The sequence below is a fragment of the Xenopus laevis genome, chromosome 5S (genome assembly GCF_017654675.1).
Source record: "Xenopus laevis strain J_2021 chromosome 5S, Xenopus_laevis_v10.1, whole genome shotgun sequence".
Classification (NCBI taxonomy): Eukaryota; Metazoa; Chordata; class Amphibia; order Anura; family Pipidae; genus Xenopus; species Xenopus laevis.
Genome location: NC_054380.1, coordinates 67,838,688 through 67,857,612, shown reverse-complemented (window position 1 = coordinate 67,857,612; position 18,925 = coordinate 67,838,688). Strand labels below are relative to the sequence as shown.

The 18,925-nt window shown below is 38.5% G+C and overlaps 1 protein-coding gene across 3 annotated transcripts in view; it reads left to right on the top strand.

Moving 5' to 3' along the window:
• Positions 1-236: 236 nt before the first annotated feature.
• Positions 237-18,925, top strand: part of grik2.S (glutamate receptor, ionotropic, kainate 2 S homeolog) — a 339,099-nt gene continuing 320,410 nt past the window's right edge. For 2 of the 3 annotated variants that reach the window (XM_041564635.1, XM_041564636.1), the window contains exon 1: positions 237-1,248. In XM_041564635.1, coding sequence (XP_041420569.1) covers positions 1,119-1,248 — 130 coding nt within the window. In that variant the 5' untranslated portion in view covers positions 237-1,118. The remainder of the gene's footprint in view (positions 1,249-18,925) is intronic. The other variant, XM_041564634.1, reaches the window with a different exon arrangement.

Sequence of the window (18,925 nt, the reverse complement as noted above, 5' to 3'; positions counted from 1 at the left end):
TAGCGACGTGTTCCAATTTGGCGCTGCATTTCCACCGTGGCACAGTAGGGGCTGGAAAGTCTCCAGGCAGTCTACTGTGACTTCAAGCCTGTTAGTTGCCAGGGACCAGGTCAGGACTGGGATTCACAATAGGCTCTGGCATTCCAAGAATACAGATGCCCGAGCAGCCCCCCATCAGCCAATAAATAGTGAGTCTGTGGCGATTTACAGCAGCCCCTCTCTGGCATAAAACAAAACCCAGAGATTGCCAGTCCGGGCCTGACAGGGGCTCCTGCAGCACACAGCAACAAAATGCCTCTTTGCAGACAACCATTATGCGAAACAGTTTAATGTCTCCCCATAACTTGATGCGATTTGTTCAGGCTGGTCTTATTTTATGATACACATCAGAAACGTCTGCCTTATTGTGAACTTCTGCTGCCCGACTCGTAGTCAGAGCCAGTGTGACACGTCAGCTCATAGTCATTGCTTCCTCTATTAAGATTCAACCATTGATTTTTTTTCTTTCCTAGGAGTGTAGCACACCATATTTACTTGTGCCACGAGCATACAAGCTGGAAAGCAGCGTTTTCCGTCCACGAATAAAAAGCGCAAACAGCTTTCCACCACGGGGATATCAGATCAGTTGCTTAATATAAATTGGGAAAGGCTGTCTGGCTGGAGCTATCTCAATTTCTCTCACTTAATCTTGGCTCCACGTCAGAAGCTGTGCAGCAGTGCAGCAGAAAGGGAGAACAGCAAACCCTCTTAAATCGCTCTTTCACATAGACTTCCCCATAGCTCAGCGATTTTTCGAGCTGGATTATCTATTGATTGCCTTCCCTCCCCCCTTCATCCCTTCCAGGATCACCGGGATGGACATATGCGTTTGGATTTCTCAAGGATTCTCCCCCCTCTGACTAACATGGATGTCCCACCATTCCTTGCAGTTGAAGGTTGCTCCTTGGCGCAGTGAATGAAGAACATGCAGGGATTGCTAATGGGTTTGGGAAGCGGATCCTCCTCGCTGTTGTCTCTGTGACCATGCCGTGATTGTGTCTGAGGGCCATCAGTCTATGTCCTTTCATTCGTACCCTGTCGGGGAAGCTGACGCTCTATAGGGTGAAGGAGACACGAGGATGTGCGCTGGAACCATGAAGATTATTTCCCCTTCCCTAACTAATTCATTCTTCAGGTGCACCCTCCGATTCGTGGCTTGCTTATTTTGGATTGGCTATTCTCAAGGGACCACACATGTTTTACGATTTGGTAAGAATCCTCATTTTTTATTTTTTTTTACTTTGTGGTGGCTTGAATGAAAGAGACAAGGGAAACAATGCATTCATGTCTGCCAGCTAGTCTTAGGTAGCAGAGAACCTTGGTGTCTGTATGAATCAAAGCAGAATGACATATGTTGTGGTGTCTGCACAAATGGATTATTGTCAACGCAGTCCGGTGATAATGACGGAGATAACCCTGAATGCATCACTGCCACTTAATGAAATGAAGTTTCACTTACCCCCCTTATTCGTAATTCAGCCCTTCAGTGGGGTTATACAGTAACTCTTGTATTAAATACCAGCTGGCAATCAGCCTTAACTTTATTGTGAACACAACTAGTAGAATGTGCGCTTACAACTATTGCTTTCCATCTAAAACTCTGTAAGGGTGGCAGATCGCTATAACAAGTGGCAGTGCCAGTATGGGATATATCATCATAAGCAATAAGGGGCTTTTTATGCGCTGTCCCCCCACAAAAGTTTTTTTTAGGGAGCAATACATAATAAGCCTAGCCACATTTCCGTTTATAGGATTTGAAGAGTTATAATATCCAACAGCAGAGTCATGAGGAGAGCTAGAGACAAGGCAAAGTTTGTATAAGTGGAACAAAACCATGACAGGTTCAGCTAATAAACGGCTCCCAGACAACTCTGTATAACGTGTTGCCATTTGCATTCAGTTTAGGAAGCAGGCGCTTTCCAATACCCTTTATGCTCCATCAGTCATGTGTGCAACAATTGTTCATTTCCTGCTCCATTGTTCTTAATGGCATTTTTTTTTTTTTTGGCGTTGGGAGGATAGGTGACTTTACTTAAAAAGACATATATTGCGTGAAATCTAATGGCACCCGATGGCGCAAACACAGAACTGGTTATTGATCTCGTGTGCTGAATTCATAGTGTGACTTTCTTCTGCCGCCATCTGGTTTTTGAGGTGGTGCTTGAGGCAAGTTGCTAGTAGCAACCATCCTTAGGAATGCCTGTCTCTCTGGCAGCAGATACACAGCTCCATATATCACTGCATGTATTGTTTCTCACGTTGAATGCAGCCTACACATTACAATGAAAGCAGTGCGCCAGTAAAATAAGTCTTGTATTAAGCCAGTGCCATCACACACACTATTCAGTCTGTCACTCAAGCGTGAAAGTATTCACTTGCCAGAGTTCTCTGCCTGAATTCCCACTATTTGGTCATTTTTACGAGTGAGAACTGGAGAAGAGTCACTTGCTTTCTATAAATCACACAGGGTGTCGGTAATAACGCTGTCAAATCATAGTGCGATAGGGAATGATGTTATCAGCAAGTGAAAAGCCCCAGCAGTTGGTATTGTGTACAGCAGGGTAGTGGAGAAATGCCATGCTTAGATAGCTGTGACCGGCAAAGCTCTGTCTGCGCTTTTATTATATGGAATACTGAACCTTTATTATCACTACACAACGTCTTATCGCGAAACGCTCTTATTGTCGCGAAACGCTCTTATTGTCGCTTAGCGCATCTTTTGACAGTTTTTGACCATGACAGATGGCTTGTAGCTATCCTACATTGGTGATACTTGTTTTCCCACATCGGCCCCTTCACCGAAGCAAAACAAACAAACAAAAAAAGACCTCCTTTATTTAATTTTACAGAAGATTAGACAAAATTGATAACAATGGCAGAGAGGAGTCCGCCGGTTCTTTTATGTGTGGTTGAGGTCAAGAGTTTTCTGGAGTGAATCTTCAAAGGATGGCTAGCTGCTGATTTCCTGCCTACAGCACTATGGCAACAGGCGAGTCCTTAAACACTTGCTGTGCTGCCTCTAACCCCAGTGTAGCCGTACAACTGGACGCCTTGCTGTGCTCCTGAGGTCATACCCTGTGCGTACAGTAACTGCTTCTGTCTGCTGCCTGACATATATCTAACTGGGAAGCCGAGGGTAGATAAGTGCCAGCAGTGTTTTTTCCCTGTATTCTGGAGCATGTGGATAAAGAAATTGAAATCAAATCAAATCCACAACCTGTCTCATATTACACTTTTGTTTACTAATAGCAAACTCGTTTCCACCACATTTTAAAAGTAGCACATGTTGGTCTGTATAAGGCACACTACTTATTGTATATGTTTAAGCATGGAGCTTTCCTGTAGGGCTCTTTTTTATTTTATCTATGCTTTCTTGTGTATTTAGTTCAGCCCCTTGCCATTGCTCGTTATCCCTGAACATTTGCAAAGGCGCTAGGAATATCCTGTAAACACATAACTAGTCTTCCAGTGTTGCTGCTGAAGATGCTGAACAGTTACTGTAACGTTGGTCACAGCGGATCTCATCCTGAGTTCAGCACCAAGATCAGCGACCTTCCAGCCCCACGGTGTGCGCATTGCAGGCTAATGGCAACGCACTGTCTCTACTTACTTACAGTGAGCTTGAGAGCAACAAAGTGATTGTAACTCGGCGCCACATATCTTTTCTTTGAATTGTGAATTATTTTCCACATTGACAACATTAATTACAGCGCTGGACAGACAAGTGACCTTGACTACTGGAAAATGGATTTAGTTTATTCCTTAATACACACAGTGTATTAAGGGTACGATATGAACCCGACTACTACATTCCAAAGCCTAGATCAATATGAGTGACAGCCGATAACTGATTTGGGTTGAATAAATTGGAGGAGAGGAATCAAATACCCCCTCCTCCATTTCCACCCCCCACACACACAAACACCAATTTTACACAAGTCTTCGGAATATAAAGCTTCCAGCTGAATCACAAGTATCTACTGGAACTGCTACAGACAACTCAGAGATACCCAGACAGCACCGAACCTTTCCATCCAGACTTGCAGTACAGAAACTGTCTGCAACATGTTCTGAAATTCTAAACTTTCAACTCTTTATAATAGAGCTCAGTAGATTATTTTAGTGGCACCCTTCGGCAGTGCCAGACAAGTGTTTCCTATTGCAATTCAGTATTTTTCCATGTTGATCCAAGGCTCTACCAACACGAAGGATTATCATGCATAGGACATCTTGCTGCCCACAATATTCATGACATTCTAGAATAATTCAGTGTACATCCATGCTGTTGGGGAATAAACTAACCATAATCTTTCCTATTCATTTTCCCTCTCCTATTCTAAAATATTTCTGCAATTGAAGTTTACATATTATCATATTCTGTCCCAATACTAGGTGAAGGCATTAGTATGGGCTGTATACTAAAAGGGACCAAATGGTTTCATGTTTACAGCAACTGTCCATTTCTAGAAGCAGTGTATAGGCCACACAGAAGCACTTGTGCAAAGCACAGACACAGAAATGATATCCAAGCAATGCATCAATGCATACCAGCTAATAACCTTCTGCTATTATTATATGTTCATAATGATAATAGCTGCAATATCAAGTACTTTTACCACTGTTCAGAAATCCTAACTGTGCAACCGAGGAGAAGGAAGAACATCCAAGGCCACCTTATATTTTGTTCACAGCAAAAACAACATGCTAGGAGAAATAAATAAAAAACACCTTGGAAGTTACGTGAGGTTGAACACCCCTTGAAGGGAAGAGGTGATGAGGAGCATTTTTATTGACTAGTCCTGATTAAACAGCAGAGTGGAAGATTTCAATTTGATAACGTCACAACCCTCCTTGTTTTTCTTTGCTTTTGCTACTGACAATTTTGTAAGGTAATTAAATTGGTTGATTGAAGTCACAGTGGTCATGGGGCGATAAAGACTATTTGGATTTAATGGAATTTAAAAACAACAGCGAACAGCATACAACACTGACAGACCAGGAGTTTTAATGGCCCATACAGGTGCTGACTAAATAAAACACGCTGAACAAGTTTAATTGAAAGGGCAAACCGGATTAGCTGTATACAATCTTTATTGCTGCAGATAGGGGAATTAAAATTATTATCCCTTTAAAAGACTCATTATTACATTATCAAGATTGATTGTGGGTTGAGTAAGCTTCCTTCTGTAGAGTTTTAGAGGAGGAGAGTTTTAATAACAATTCAAAAACACAATGCTGAAACAGAATTAAGTGGTGTTGATGCAGTCTAATTATTCGCTTGTTTAGTTCTATACAAAGGCACATCCATGAACCTCTGCAGTGTGTTGGAGGTCACTGTCTGGCTCTCCTTCCAGTCCTGTATGTACTGTTTTGGGTACTGATTCATTTATATCACATAAAAACTGAAACATAATCTTGAGGCTGCTAATTCATGAATTCTGCTTGTTTTTTTTCTTTTCCTGAATTACCTTTTTTGAGATAGAATTCCATCTACATAAAATTCTTCCTATTAAATACTACAACTTATCTTTGTCCATTTAGTATAGACCTTTTAAACTCATTTTAACATCTTAAATATAATTAAATATAATTAAATATAATTAAATTTCATCACAATACACATGTACCAAGGTGTGTTTTTTTCTACCTTCATTTAACTTATAAATACAGAATTAGAAGAATAATTAGTTTTGCTTGTTTCCTTACTGACACTCTTGTTGGTTATTCAGTACAGTTTATTTCTGTTAAGTACACCTATAAAGTTGGATGTATGGGCTAACAGAACACAGGTCTGAAGAATTCTATATGCAGTATGATCAGTTATATTTCTTGACATTAGGCAATATATAGGGGATTGCAGTGATGTTATTGTTATACAATCTAAGAAGCACAAGGAGACAATATATTATTTTATGTACGCTCATCTGCTGCTGCATTTGTTTCAGGGAGATAGAAATCTTAGAAGACTAAAAGCACTCTATTAGCAATGAGATTTACAAGTCACCTTCTCTCTCCTCATAAAACTACTGTGGATTTTATTATAGCAAGTGTGCTTTGTGATATACTTTAAATATACACTTTATAGATGGAGTATACACTTAGATTTTGAGAACTTCCTGAGTGTATATAATTTAGTTCAATTATATAATATTTAATGGGATTGATGCAGCCTTCTGTTTTGGGTAAGGTCTATAATTCTTTCCCCTTGTTTACTGCAGTGCTAAGAAGGCAATATGGATAGGTCTCAATGGGAAAGGAAACCTATGCTGTTAAGTGACTTTATCCAGAGCTTAGATTTGGTAAAAATGTCCAGAACTGCATATATATAACAGGTGACATTTACATTCTCTACCATCCACTTTAGGTGCCTACCTGTTTACTGGGAGGTTATTAGGTTGTTTGTCTTTATGTAACAGTATATTGTATTACATTGTTAAATCATGTAAATATAACCCAATCCTCTACTAATGTTCTAGTAGCACAATATATACTTTATGTCTTCTATGTTACAAATTAATGAGAAAATAATGTTACGTAGCCACATGGAAGTCTTGCTGCATAACTAGAAATAGCAGAGAACCAATTGTAAAATAAATGAGCACAAACATTGATTTATTCTGTTAATGCACACTGTGCCAGTGCAAAAAAAAAAAAAAACGTTACGATAATCCCCTTTAATCATATCACTGTTCTGCTGTTTAAAATTGGAAGATCATTACCAAGTCTCTGCAGCACAATGAAGGTTGACATTAAGTAAGATACAATACCTGGAAGTATCTAGATCGGTATATCTTTATTCAGCCATTATTGAATGTAGTATATACTAAGCTTGTTTAGTTAGGGACCAATGTGCTCTGTTTGCTTTTTTTCTGGTAAAATGTTCTACTTTCGTCCTAGCATAAAAAGTGTTTGTTTTTTCATCATCACTTTTCATCATCACTAAAAAGTATATGTGTTTGGATTCTACACAATGTATTGTCCACTACATTTTGTCTCTGTTACATTCGTACATAGTTGTTGAGGTTGATTAAAGACACTAGTCAATTATATACATTTGCCTCTTACTTATCTTTGTTGTATGAAGTGTTTGTCTAAACTAATGGCCACCTCTATATAGTCCATTTACCTCCTTAAGATCACCTTCTTCAATGTAAATAAGTCCTTCATGATTATAATATCTTTATAACAGACTAATGGCCACCTCTATATAGTCCATTTACCTCCTTAAGATCACCTTCTTCAATGTAAATAAGTCCTTCATAATCATAATATCTTTATAACAGACTAATGGCCACCTCTATATAGTCCATTTACCTCCTTAAGATCACCTTCTTCAATGTAAATAAGTCCTTCATAATCATAATATCTTTATAACAGACTAATGGCCACCTCTATATAGTCCATTTACCTCCTTAAGATCACCTTCTTCAATGTAAATAAGTCCTTCATAATCATAATATCTTTATAACAGACTAATGGCCACCTCTATATAGTCCATTTACCTCCTTAAGATCACCATTATCTTAAGTAACAGCCTCAACTTTCTAAATTCTTTTTTGTTTAGATAATGTAATTTTGGAGTACTGAAGGTCTAGTCTATATAGTCTAGGTAAGCCTTACACTTGCATTATAAAAGGGCTAAATTACATTACATTTTCCTCCTGTGAGTCCAGTGCTAGGCCTAGGTTCTATTGGTGCTCAAGGCACCCAGACATCCTACTCCTTGCCACTGCCAGATGTTTACACCCCACCCTGGTGCCGCAATGGCCACTAGGCACTTACAGCATCTCTACCCCATACTTCCTCCCCTTACAGTCACTCACTCAATCACATCACTTTATATAAAAAATTCACTACCCTCCATATAAGTTGTGCCCCTAGCCCATGCCACTCTAGTCTGGACAGTCACCTCTTGTGCCTACCCCTAGTTCTGGCACAGTTTGAGCAGCCACTGCTACTGACTAGTTCACACACAAAAGCTATCAACTTCAAGTGCTTGTAAGTACTGCTTCATTATTGGAATAAGTAACAGGCCCGGATTTGTGGAAAGGCCAACTGGGCCTAGGGCGATATGACGCCCAACCACACCTACATTGGTTAGGAATAACTGGGGATTCACATGAGATACAATAGCTTTTAAAAATTTACTGTGCACCAATCCCCAGTACTCTAAACCCAATGCTGAAAATTTGTGCATGTGCACAAAGGAAGGGGAGAAGACTGGGGCGATGAATGGCAGCAGGCCTAGGGGCGCCCTGATAAGTAGCCTACATTTTGGTAAACTTCACATGACTCAACATATATTTTTAAACCTGAATCTTATTTTGGATTCCCAGAGTATCTATTTTGTTGTAATCCCCCTTGTAAATTTGATACACCATGCAAGGATTCAAATGTTCAAAATAGCTGCACCTAATAATTTTTACCCAGAGGTTATAAGGTCTAGTTCTAGTAGATGTGGTGAAAAATCATGAGCCTGATAATATGTGAGTCCCTCTGGGTCCATAAATGCTTCATCACTATATTAACTAAAAAAACTGAGGTTAAATACTTATTCATTAGATAATGCCAAGATATAGAAACCCATTATTTCATTAGTGACATAATACCCCTTAATTATTCAAAATATAGTTTAATCGCTAGTTATTACTGAGTATAGGATTCATTGAAAATCTTGTCTTTTTTTGAATAAGCAACATTTAAGCATTCTCTTTAATAGGGATGGGCGAATTTTTTTTTTTCACCTTGTTTCGCTGCAGAAATGACGCCCATAGACTTGTATGCAACAAAAAAAATTTTCTTTTGACACCCATAGATTTTAATGGGCGTCGGCAACATTTCGCCGGCAGCGAATTTTGGGCGAAACGAAACAGGTCAAATTTGCCCATCCCTACTCTTTAATTTCTTATATGAATACAAGCCAGCTTTGTCCGCAAGTCTCTGGCATCTTGACATACAATAGATGCCAGAGACTTGCGGACTCCATAAGGGGATGGTTCCTTACCAGGACGGTGCAGTATTATGCATTTTATATGAGATGCCATGTGAGTGCATTTTTTAATTATTCTTTTAAAATAAAAAGGTTTTACACTATTTTGCTGCTGCATATCTTTTAACAGTTGCATAAGAAGGAAGTGAAATAGACGCTGGAAAGTCTCTATATAAAGATACACGTTTATGTTTGTGAGTATCCACCTTGAAACCTGATAAGGAGAGTTTGAAAACCTTTCTTTAGTCTTTATAACCAAGGTGGTGGAGAAAACTACAAGGGTTCACATTTAGCGGTGATATAGCTAAGCCTTACTCCTAAGCACAAAGTGGTGTTGTTTGAAACAATATTGCCCTATATTTGTTGGTCCTGTGCCTATGGCGCTGGCTCTTTTTTTCTAGAAATTTTATATTTTACTGAGTAGCCGCAGTCAAGTATGTACTATCAATATTTTACATTGAACTCACAAACAGGCTAACATAAGATTGTCCTGATTATTTTACTTAAAACATCAACAAAAACATGAATTGTAAATTAATTGGCTTTCCAGTGTTCCATGTATTGCTTCAGCAATGACCATTCGGATTGACGACCATATGATCCTGTCAGAATTGGTGGTTTATCACTACGCAACAGTAAGAGCCCTCCTCTCTGAATACTAATGGATTATGGCCAGATTAATCATTTCAGCTGCCTGACCTACCAAATAATTGGAAAATATGGAAACTGACTTATGTGTGCCCAGTTTAGTTTAGATATAGGAGTATATGTCCTCATTTGTTATGTATCTGAAAGATATGAACATGCATAAATGAACCAATGCTATGGCACATATGTGTGTGTATAAATAGTTTGAGGGTTATGAGTAATGTGTAGTGACTAGTGTGCCTACTTTGTTTTGTGCCCTATATACTGTTCAGGGGCCGTTTGTACAATCAAATGGAAATGGAATTATACTTCAGTAGTGTAAATGATATTTATTGGATACAACTGCCTATTGTCCAAAAAAGGTGCTTTTCTGCAAAAAATAGTTGGATGTAATAGAAAATAAAAAAGCAGGTGGATGCTTGTTGACCTTTAGCTATCTATTAACTAATAGCCATTATTACTGTTTTGCTTACTAAGGGGCCTATGTCAAAATGAAAAATGTATTCAATATGTCTCATGAGTTGCGGGGATTCATACCCAAGACCTTAGCATTAATCCTTCTTCCATTTAGCCTCTGAGCTAATTTGTCTAACTCCAAAGCTTGCCATTTATTCCATTCCCTTTCTTTATCCTCTTATATGTGATTAACTCCAGCTGATAATGAGCCCAAGTAATGCTTATTTAATCCTAGTAGTAGAATTATCCAAAACCCACCAAGGACCCAGGTTTTTTGATTCTTTGGTGCTTGATCTTAACTCTAGTTCCATGTATTTCATGTTCTCTCAACCTATGCCATGAATTTGCAGATCTGTTGCATTTTGAATATGTTTCTTTTTCCTGTGCATTTTCACCCCCTTTGCCACAGTGGCAAAATAACTGTATGCTGTGTAGTTATATCTATATCAAACCATTTATTCTTCTATTTTTCTGTTATACTACCAAAATTTTCTTCTGTATTGATTTATTTTCCTAATTTAAGCATATATTATTCTGTATTCCTTAAAGGACATGTAAACCCCATTTTATTTGAGTGTCAATATTTTAGGCATCCCCAGTGAAATAAATCACTATATTTTTTTCCTCACATCTTTGCTCCTGTTAGGAGAGAACTGCACCAGCCTGAGGAAAAACTCTCTAAGTAATGTGCTGGCCTTGCAAAATTGCCATCACTAAAGCAATTAAGATCTAAAGGACAGGAGATGCCGATGCACCACTTACAGTTTTTCCACTGGCAAAAGGGAAAAGTTAGAAATCTATTTTACTGGGGATTGACTAATATTTGGCACCCCTCAGTGAAACTGGGTGCTTTAAATACCATGGGGCAAATTCCCTAACCGACGAAAATTCGCCAGCGACGGCTTCCCAGCCATCTCAACACTTCGCCAGGCGTAAATTCGGTTACATCCAGGAAGCGAATATGCGCTAGCGTTGCCTAATTTGCATACGGCGGAAAATTATAAAGTTACATGGATGTATATGTGGCAGCAAATACATTACATTACACAAGTCCAGGTAACATTAATAAATACAATAGAGTTGTTACAATGCCCTACACATGAGCTCAGTGTATAGTTTATGTTCCATATGTTAGAAAATGAAGGGGGGAACTCGTTTACCCAAAAAAATGTTTTTACAAACCTTTGCAGGCTATCCGCATCTTAGTGAATTTGCAGAGTTACGTCCGTTCTCCAGAGCGAAAATTCGCCTGGAGTTAGAGAGCGAAGCAATGCTATCTCCTTCACTAGTCAAGTGACGCTTGAGCCCGTTAGGGAATCAGCGAAGTTCTGAAATTACGTCACACTGGTGAATTTTTGCTAGCGTTAGTCACTTTGCCCTTTATGGAATCTGCCCCTATTTCTCTGCTGACCTCTCTTCACCTATTACTTTCTATCTTTACTTAAGATTCCATCTCTACTTAAGATTCCTATCTTCTTAGAATATGCAAAGTATGTTATCATATGCAATGTCAGACCCTTTAGTGACCTGAAAGCATATAATAAGATAACTAATGATGATACTGCCTTGAGATGTGTGCCTAAACTCATGTATAGGCAGATACGTCAGTTCTGTATTTTTTTTTCATTCAACCTATATGAAAAATAGCACTTCCTTTTCAAAAGTCTAACCCAGTTTCCTACTGTAAACTAGTGACATGTATTTTTTTTTCTCCTTTTTGATTGGTTACAATGTCTCAGCTTCTGTTAATGATAATTATTGTATGTTTCAGTCATTTCCTATATGCATTATATTTACATGTTGTGAAGCAGGATTCTTATTTATGTAATGGTTATGGTAACAATCCTGCCTCTATAGAATTTCCACTGTGCATTGTCAACCTATGGCCAGTGCTGCACATAGGGTTAGTTGGGTTAGTGAAGTGCAAGCAACAGTATTGCCCTGAACCTTAACTAGGATATGAGAGTGGGTACAGAAACTCATCGTTACAGTTGTAGTTCCCTACATAACTATGAACAAACAGCTTTGTCAGCTGTTTGTCTATGAGCCAAGTCAATTTTTATAAATTGGAACTTACTTTATTCCAGTCCAACAGAAATAGGATCCAAAAGGATGGATAATGCACTCATTGCATACTTTGATTTACACTGAACTTGCATGCATTTAAAATTTATGATCTATCTTGAGCCACTGGATTGGATATGCAAGCTTGGGAAAGAAACCTAAAGATTAACCAATTTGTTATTTTTTCTTTTTTTTAATGAAATTGATGCAAACGTTTGCATTGTTTCTAGGAGTCCCTCATACCCATTTTTCAGTTTGCAGATTCATAAAACATGCAGTAAAAACATTATTAATAATGGCCACAAAAATGGCCACACTTGCATGTGAAATCCAAGGTTAACTGACTATGTAAAGAAAGCAACAGCTCTTAGATATTTGTAGTTGAAGGTAACAAATATACAAATACACATGTACAGAAATAAAAATGAAACAGGAGTTTGCACATTATAAGCTTACAACAAAATTGTTGTAAAACAAAGTGACATTGCAGTGTATAGACTGGCATGGTTATAAATAGCTTGAGTAAAAATATAATGATAGCATTCCTCCTCAATTTACACATGATAATCAAAATGGGCATAGATGTCATGTGTGTGGCAATCTAGTAAACTCTACACACATATGCTTTATCCTACTGATTAACTAAAATGTATTTTAGTCTTAGAAATAATTCATCCTTGTCTGTAAAGTACTGTAATAAATATTAAGTCAAAGGTCAATAGCGAATTTGAATTGGAAACATTTAATGCAAATCATTCTCATTTCTCTTGCTAGATAGCTGTTCTTTAAGCAATCTACTTGTGTTATAATACTCATTCCATTTCATTTTGCTATTTACAAAAAAAAATGATATCATAGCTTTACTGATCTATGTAATGATGATAGTGAATCCTGAATGAATATATTGTAAAAGAGTGCACAGTGAAGGAGATATATGCTATATTTCAATCTTCAGTCCATGTCACAAATTGATTTACCTCTACAATAGAGTTCCTTTTTACCTGTTTATGGTGTAAGGTAATATTTTTTCAGAAATACACATTGGATTCAGCTGGTTGGTTAGTGTTTGGTATCACTCCTGGCAAAAATGTCATATTTTGCTTCAAGGTTTTTCATTTTTTTCTTTACATTTTTTAAATAGAGCCAAGTCTGCAAAGCTACAGACCATTTCTGCTCTTATAAGAGCTCTTCAGTGTTACATAAGTGTTTCTATATCAGTTATAGTAAAGCCTATGAGGAAGTTCCTGTAGTTTCATTGGACAACAAAAGCCCCCTTTTTCCATAAACAAAAAAAAGGATGTTTTTAATTTTTATCATAAACCAAATACGTCGATGCTCAATCAGTCGGTGCAGTTGCATCTGGCATCTTTTGCCACAGTAGTTGCACGAATTGTTGCCATTCATTATAGGTACTTGCACCTAAAGTCACTCGGGCACTTGTTTGTCGCACCAATGCAGTCTACTGGCAACTGTTATTCTGTTGGAGTTCTTTAATTAAAGTATTGTCTTTGAACTATTGCAAAATTAACATTTTTAATGTGCTTCATCTTGTGGAAATATGGAGCTTTCTGAATATAATCAATTAGACATTCTGTATGGTCAGTCTTCTGTATCTGCCCTGTCAGCATCTGTCTCTTCAAATGCAGGTGTCAGAGTCAGATTTTGATTAGCAGTTGGGTCAAATACTTTTATGTGTTTTTTCTTTGCCTAGAAAATGTATGAGCGTGGTCTTTCAAAATAACCAACTCTGACCCAAAGCTGCATGAAAGGAGACAGATTGCTGCAAGGATAATAATGGAGAATAATTTGTTTATTTCAGAAACAGCAAGGAATTTTTTTATTCCCCCTTCAAATACTGTGACTAATAAACTATGTGAACTATTTTAACAGGTAAAGAGCTAGTACTTAAGTACCAACATATTGTAAATTCAAAATCATAACCTCCAGTGACTTTCAGCCTTTGTACACTAGAAGCTACACACCATCGATTCACTATAACCAATAAAAAACTGGACACTCCAACAGGAAATCATTTCAATAGACCTCATCACTCCATAAAGGATTTAAGAATTTTGGTTCTTGAGGGCAATTTTAAAACAGATAATGAAAGAAAAGTGTGGGAATACAAATTAATGAATGAAAATACGCAGAAGAAAACAAACGGAGAGAAAGGGAGCAAGGATCCTCATGTGAAAAACTGGCGGCCAATCCACTCTGATCACATGGTATTACTAGCTGAAACTTTCAATGCACACTAACAGCCAACCATAGTGACTGGATCCATGGAACAAGGGTGTATAAAACTTCAATTTTATTCAAGACGTTCAAGTAAAAACAAGGTATAAACACAAGGATGTTGCAGGCAGGGGGAGCATGGCTTGACCCGTTTTGTGACTCAAACTGGTCACTTCCTCAAAAAGCCAGAATACAAATTAATGGAAACTTTAAATTCTCTGAAGAATGGACTAAACCTTGGCCTTGGATTTATGGCTAATTATGAAAGGACTGCACCTTTCTAACTAAGAAAGTACTGCGCCAGGTCAGAAATACCAACATATCTGGATATGGACTAAGAGATCATATAAAATTCCTTTGTTTCTACACTCCAATAATTCAGCCCTAATTTATACTCAGCCTCTTTGACCCACATTATCTTGTACCTTATCTGCTTATCGCTTGCAGATCCCTTACACATAGATTGATATTCCTTTTCGTTGGTCATTTGACCTATGAGCTGAATGTTGTATATACTGTATACCAGAGAACACCACAGCTTCAGTGTTATCAGCTTGAAAAAGGAACTAAAATGTTCTGAAAGCTTGCTATGATTATATTAGTTAGCCAATAAAGGTATCACCTTTATATCACTTTTGTTATTTTTTTATTTCAAAAGGGTTGCCCTGTTACACTAGACGCTATAATGTGTTCTAGGTATTCCTTTGTTGGGCTCTATTTTAATGCTTCAGGCCACAAGAATTAATAATTTCTCGGTTCAAGGGGAAATACATTTTTATATTTGTTTATGGTTAGTATAAACAAGAATATTTCCGTTTTTATATTTTGGTATTATGTAAATAGAATATCTAAATTTGTTAAGCAAATGAAAATGCCACTTTTGCTGTATTTATTCAGTGTTAAGAGGCTTAAGATTTAACCTTATTTTCATAATCTAATTACCATAGTTAAAACAACAGTTTTACAACCTACAAAAAAGCAGTCTGACAACATATCACAAAGGTACCAGATTGTTAGCATAATATTTGTCATGATAATGCAAAGGAATTTCAGTAATTTGTGCACTATTCTTAAACTCATTCTGAAACTTCTCTTTCAGCAACATGCACTGGGGTATCATCTTATTTCTTTCCATGGTATGCCCCTTTTGGAGAAGTAGTTATTTTGAAATGAAAATGTAGATTTTAATTTGATTTAATTAATTTAATTTGAATCTGATAATTAACAATAATCAGATTAACCTTTATTTAAAGAAGAAGGAAAAAATAAGTAAGCCTTATCAGAAAGGTCCACCTAAATATACCAAATAAACCCTCAAAGTAGTGCTGCTCTGAGTCCTGTGTCAAAAGAAACACTGCATTCTTTCCTTCTATAGTGTACACATGGGCTTCTGTATCAGACTTCCTGCCTTCAGCTTAAACCTTCTTGCCCCAGGCGTGAGCATGCTCAGTCTGCTCCTCTTCCCCCCCTTCTCTGCTGTAATCTGAACCCAGACCTATGAGTGAGCAGGGAGAGACTCAAGCAGGACCTGATGTCACACCAAGCTAATATGACAGCTGCTATCCTAAACAAACAGAGAGAGCTTCTAAAGCTTTTTAATCAGGTACGGTAAAGCATTCTACAGAATAAATATAGCATTCTAGCTTGCACTATTGCTGCTAATCTATTGGCAATAGAATGCCTTTGTAGCTTTCCTTCTCCTTTAAAGAAGAACTTAAGCTTAACTAAAGAAGTAGGGTAGAAATGTTGTACATTGTATTTTTTGGGCTTCTGTACCAGCCCAAGGCAACCACAGTCCTTTAACAGTGAAGTTCTGTTCCTCCACAGATGCCACAGTAGCTCCCTAGCTTTTTGTCTGTTGATTCACTGCACATGCTTTGTGCTGCTGCCAGTTACTGAGCTTAGGTGCAGACTCACAACATATAGTAAATATAGAATATAAATGTCACAATATAGGGCTGATTAGTAATTAATACAGATATTTACTACATGGCAGCACAGAAACCAGTACAATTAGCATCAGAACTTAATAATCAGCCCTGTAGCATCAGTTTATATTACAAACCAAACTCATTTTCTGCTTGATAATTTGCGAAGACCCCTAAGCTTAGCTTCTCAACAGCTGCTCAGAGCCCACTGAGCATGTGAGTGTTGCAGACACTTTTCAAGATGGTGACCCTCCTGTGACAAGTCCTGAATCATTGCTGCTATTAAGAGCTGAAACGTTAGGCTGGTGCAATAAATTCAGTTTAGAAAATATAGCAATTTTAGCCACATCCTTTTTTAGGGTTTAGTTCTCCTTTTAAAAAAGCTTAAACAAAACCATGTTGTGTCCCCAAGCCTTCCTAAGGCCCTCTAAAGTTATCTTAAATCATCAACCATCTATTAATTAAAAAAAAATCAAGATGTCGAGCGCACCGAAAGGTCAGACTTATCAGCTTCACAAGCTCCCTCAGGCGGGCAAGAGAAGGAACAAGCTGATCCTGAGCCCACCCTGCAGCAAGTAGGGATGGGCGAATTTGACCCGTTTCATTTCGCCAAAAATTAGCCACTGGCAAAATAACGCAGATGCCCGTTAAAGTCTATGGCGTCAAAAAAATTTTGTCGCACTTGCGATTTTTTTCCCTGCAAAACGCCATACAAGTCTATGGGCGTCAATTCCGCGGCGAAACAAGGCAAAAAAATTCGCCCATCCCTAGCAGCAAGTTCTCCAGGCATTCCGAGAAACCAGAAAAGCACAAGGATTGAGGAGGATTGAGGAGGTGAAAATTGACCTGGCACTTCTATGCCAAGATTATCAAAAGCTATGGGAGCAGACTACTGAAGCAGAGAGACGGATCTCTGAGATAGAGGACACTACCAGAGATGTTCCTCAATCTATTAGTGACCTCCAACGCCAGCTGCAAGCCAGTAGCGATGACCTGGAGGGCCGGCAAAGCCACAACAACATTCATATCATTTGAATATTGGAGGGCCAGGAAGGTAACAACCCAGAGCTCTTCCTAGAAATGCTCATCAAACAGCATATTGGTGCGGGCCATCTATCGACGTTATTTATAATAGAAAGGGCGCACAGAATTCCAGGGAGTAAACCACCCCCAGGAGCCCCTCTGCAAACCATGATTGCCAAAATCCTTAACTACAGGGATAGCGATGCAGCAGATGAGGCTCAAGGATGATGTAACTATAGAGAATTCCAAACTAATGTTCTTTAAGGACTATACAATAGAGCAAACAAAGAGCAAAATTTGCTGAAGTCCGGAAGAAGCTCAGAGAAAAAGGCATCGATTACTCAACGGTCTTCCCAGCAAAACTCCGTCTGTTAGATGGTGGCACCACACAATTTTTTGACACACCCCAGGTGGCAATGGACTGGCTGGCGCGGCAATAACTGATCTGACCTGATCAAGCTGCGCTAAGAAAACATCTCCGGGGCCAAGTCAAGACACAAATGACTGGGTGGTGTCTCATCCCACATCTGGACTAATCAGATAGTAAGTTCCCGGGAGGTAGCATTGGACTTCAAAAACTCCAAGAAACCTGAAGTGGAAACTCTGATCTGGACACTGAAACTAGATAAGTTAGGGTAAGACGTTATACATACGTTTATGGTTTGTCTGTATTTTAGACTTATCTAAAAGGTTGACTATGAAGATTTTCATTCATCCAGGTCATGGTATATCTAGTATAGGTAAATCTAAAAACAAGTGGACTTGCTGAATAATCAATGAAGACGTTTCACTACTCATCCGAGCAGCTTCTTCAGTTCAACTGACTGAAAATTCACAGAGGTGTTGATTCTGTGTAGTTATTGTGATAGGATTACCAATGTGTCATGCAACTCCTAGAAAGAGTTGTTACTTGTGAGAGTTGCATAAATGGATGTATGAAGTGTTCTGGAACCACCTGGGTACAGATGTTACAACAGCATTGTATGTAGTAGACAGGTGGTGTTGAAGGCCCCCGCCTCTGTTCAGGGATGGTTTCTCCACCTTGACACCACCTGTCTGTTACACGGATCACTACGGGCGATATATCATTTTACACTGTACAGTTTGGATGTTGGAATTTATACTTGTTAATGTATATGTACCGCCGCCTTTTAACATAGAGCTTCTGGCCTAAATTTTGCAAAAACTGCTCACATTACCACCTCTCCCCAGTGTTGGGTGGCTGACTTTAATAGTGGTCTAATTCCATCACTGGACAAGATAGCCTCTAGTGATCCAAAACCGACTAAGAAAAAAATGGGCAGAAAATGTAGACCTTTGTGATGCATGGAGGGCCTGAAATCCCAACACTTTAACCTACTCCTGCCTCTCAGCAACCCATAGGGCATTATCATGAATAGACCTAGCCCTGGTCTTCCAGGACCCGGCAACCAAACTAGTGGATATTATATATCACCCCCCCCTACTAATCAAATTACAGCCATATATACCTCTCGGTTCTAAAAGGTGGAGACTAAATTCCTTATGGCTATCGCAAAATGAT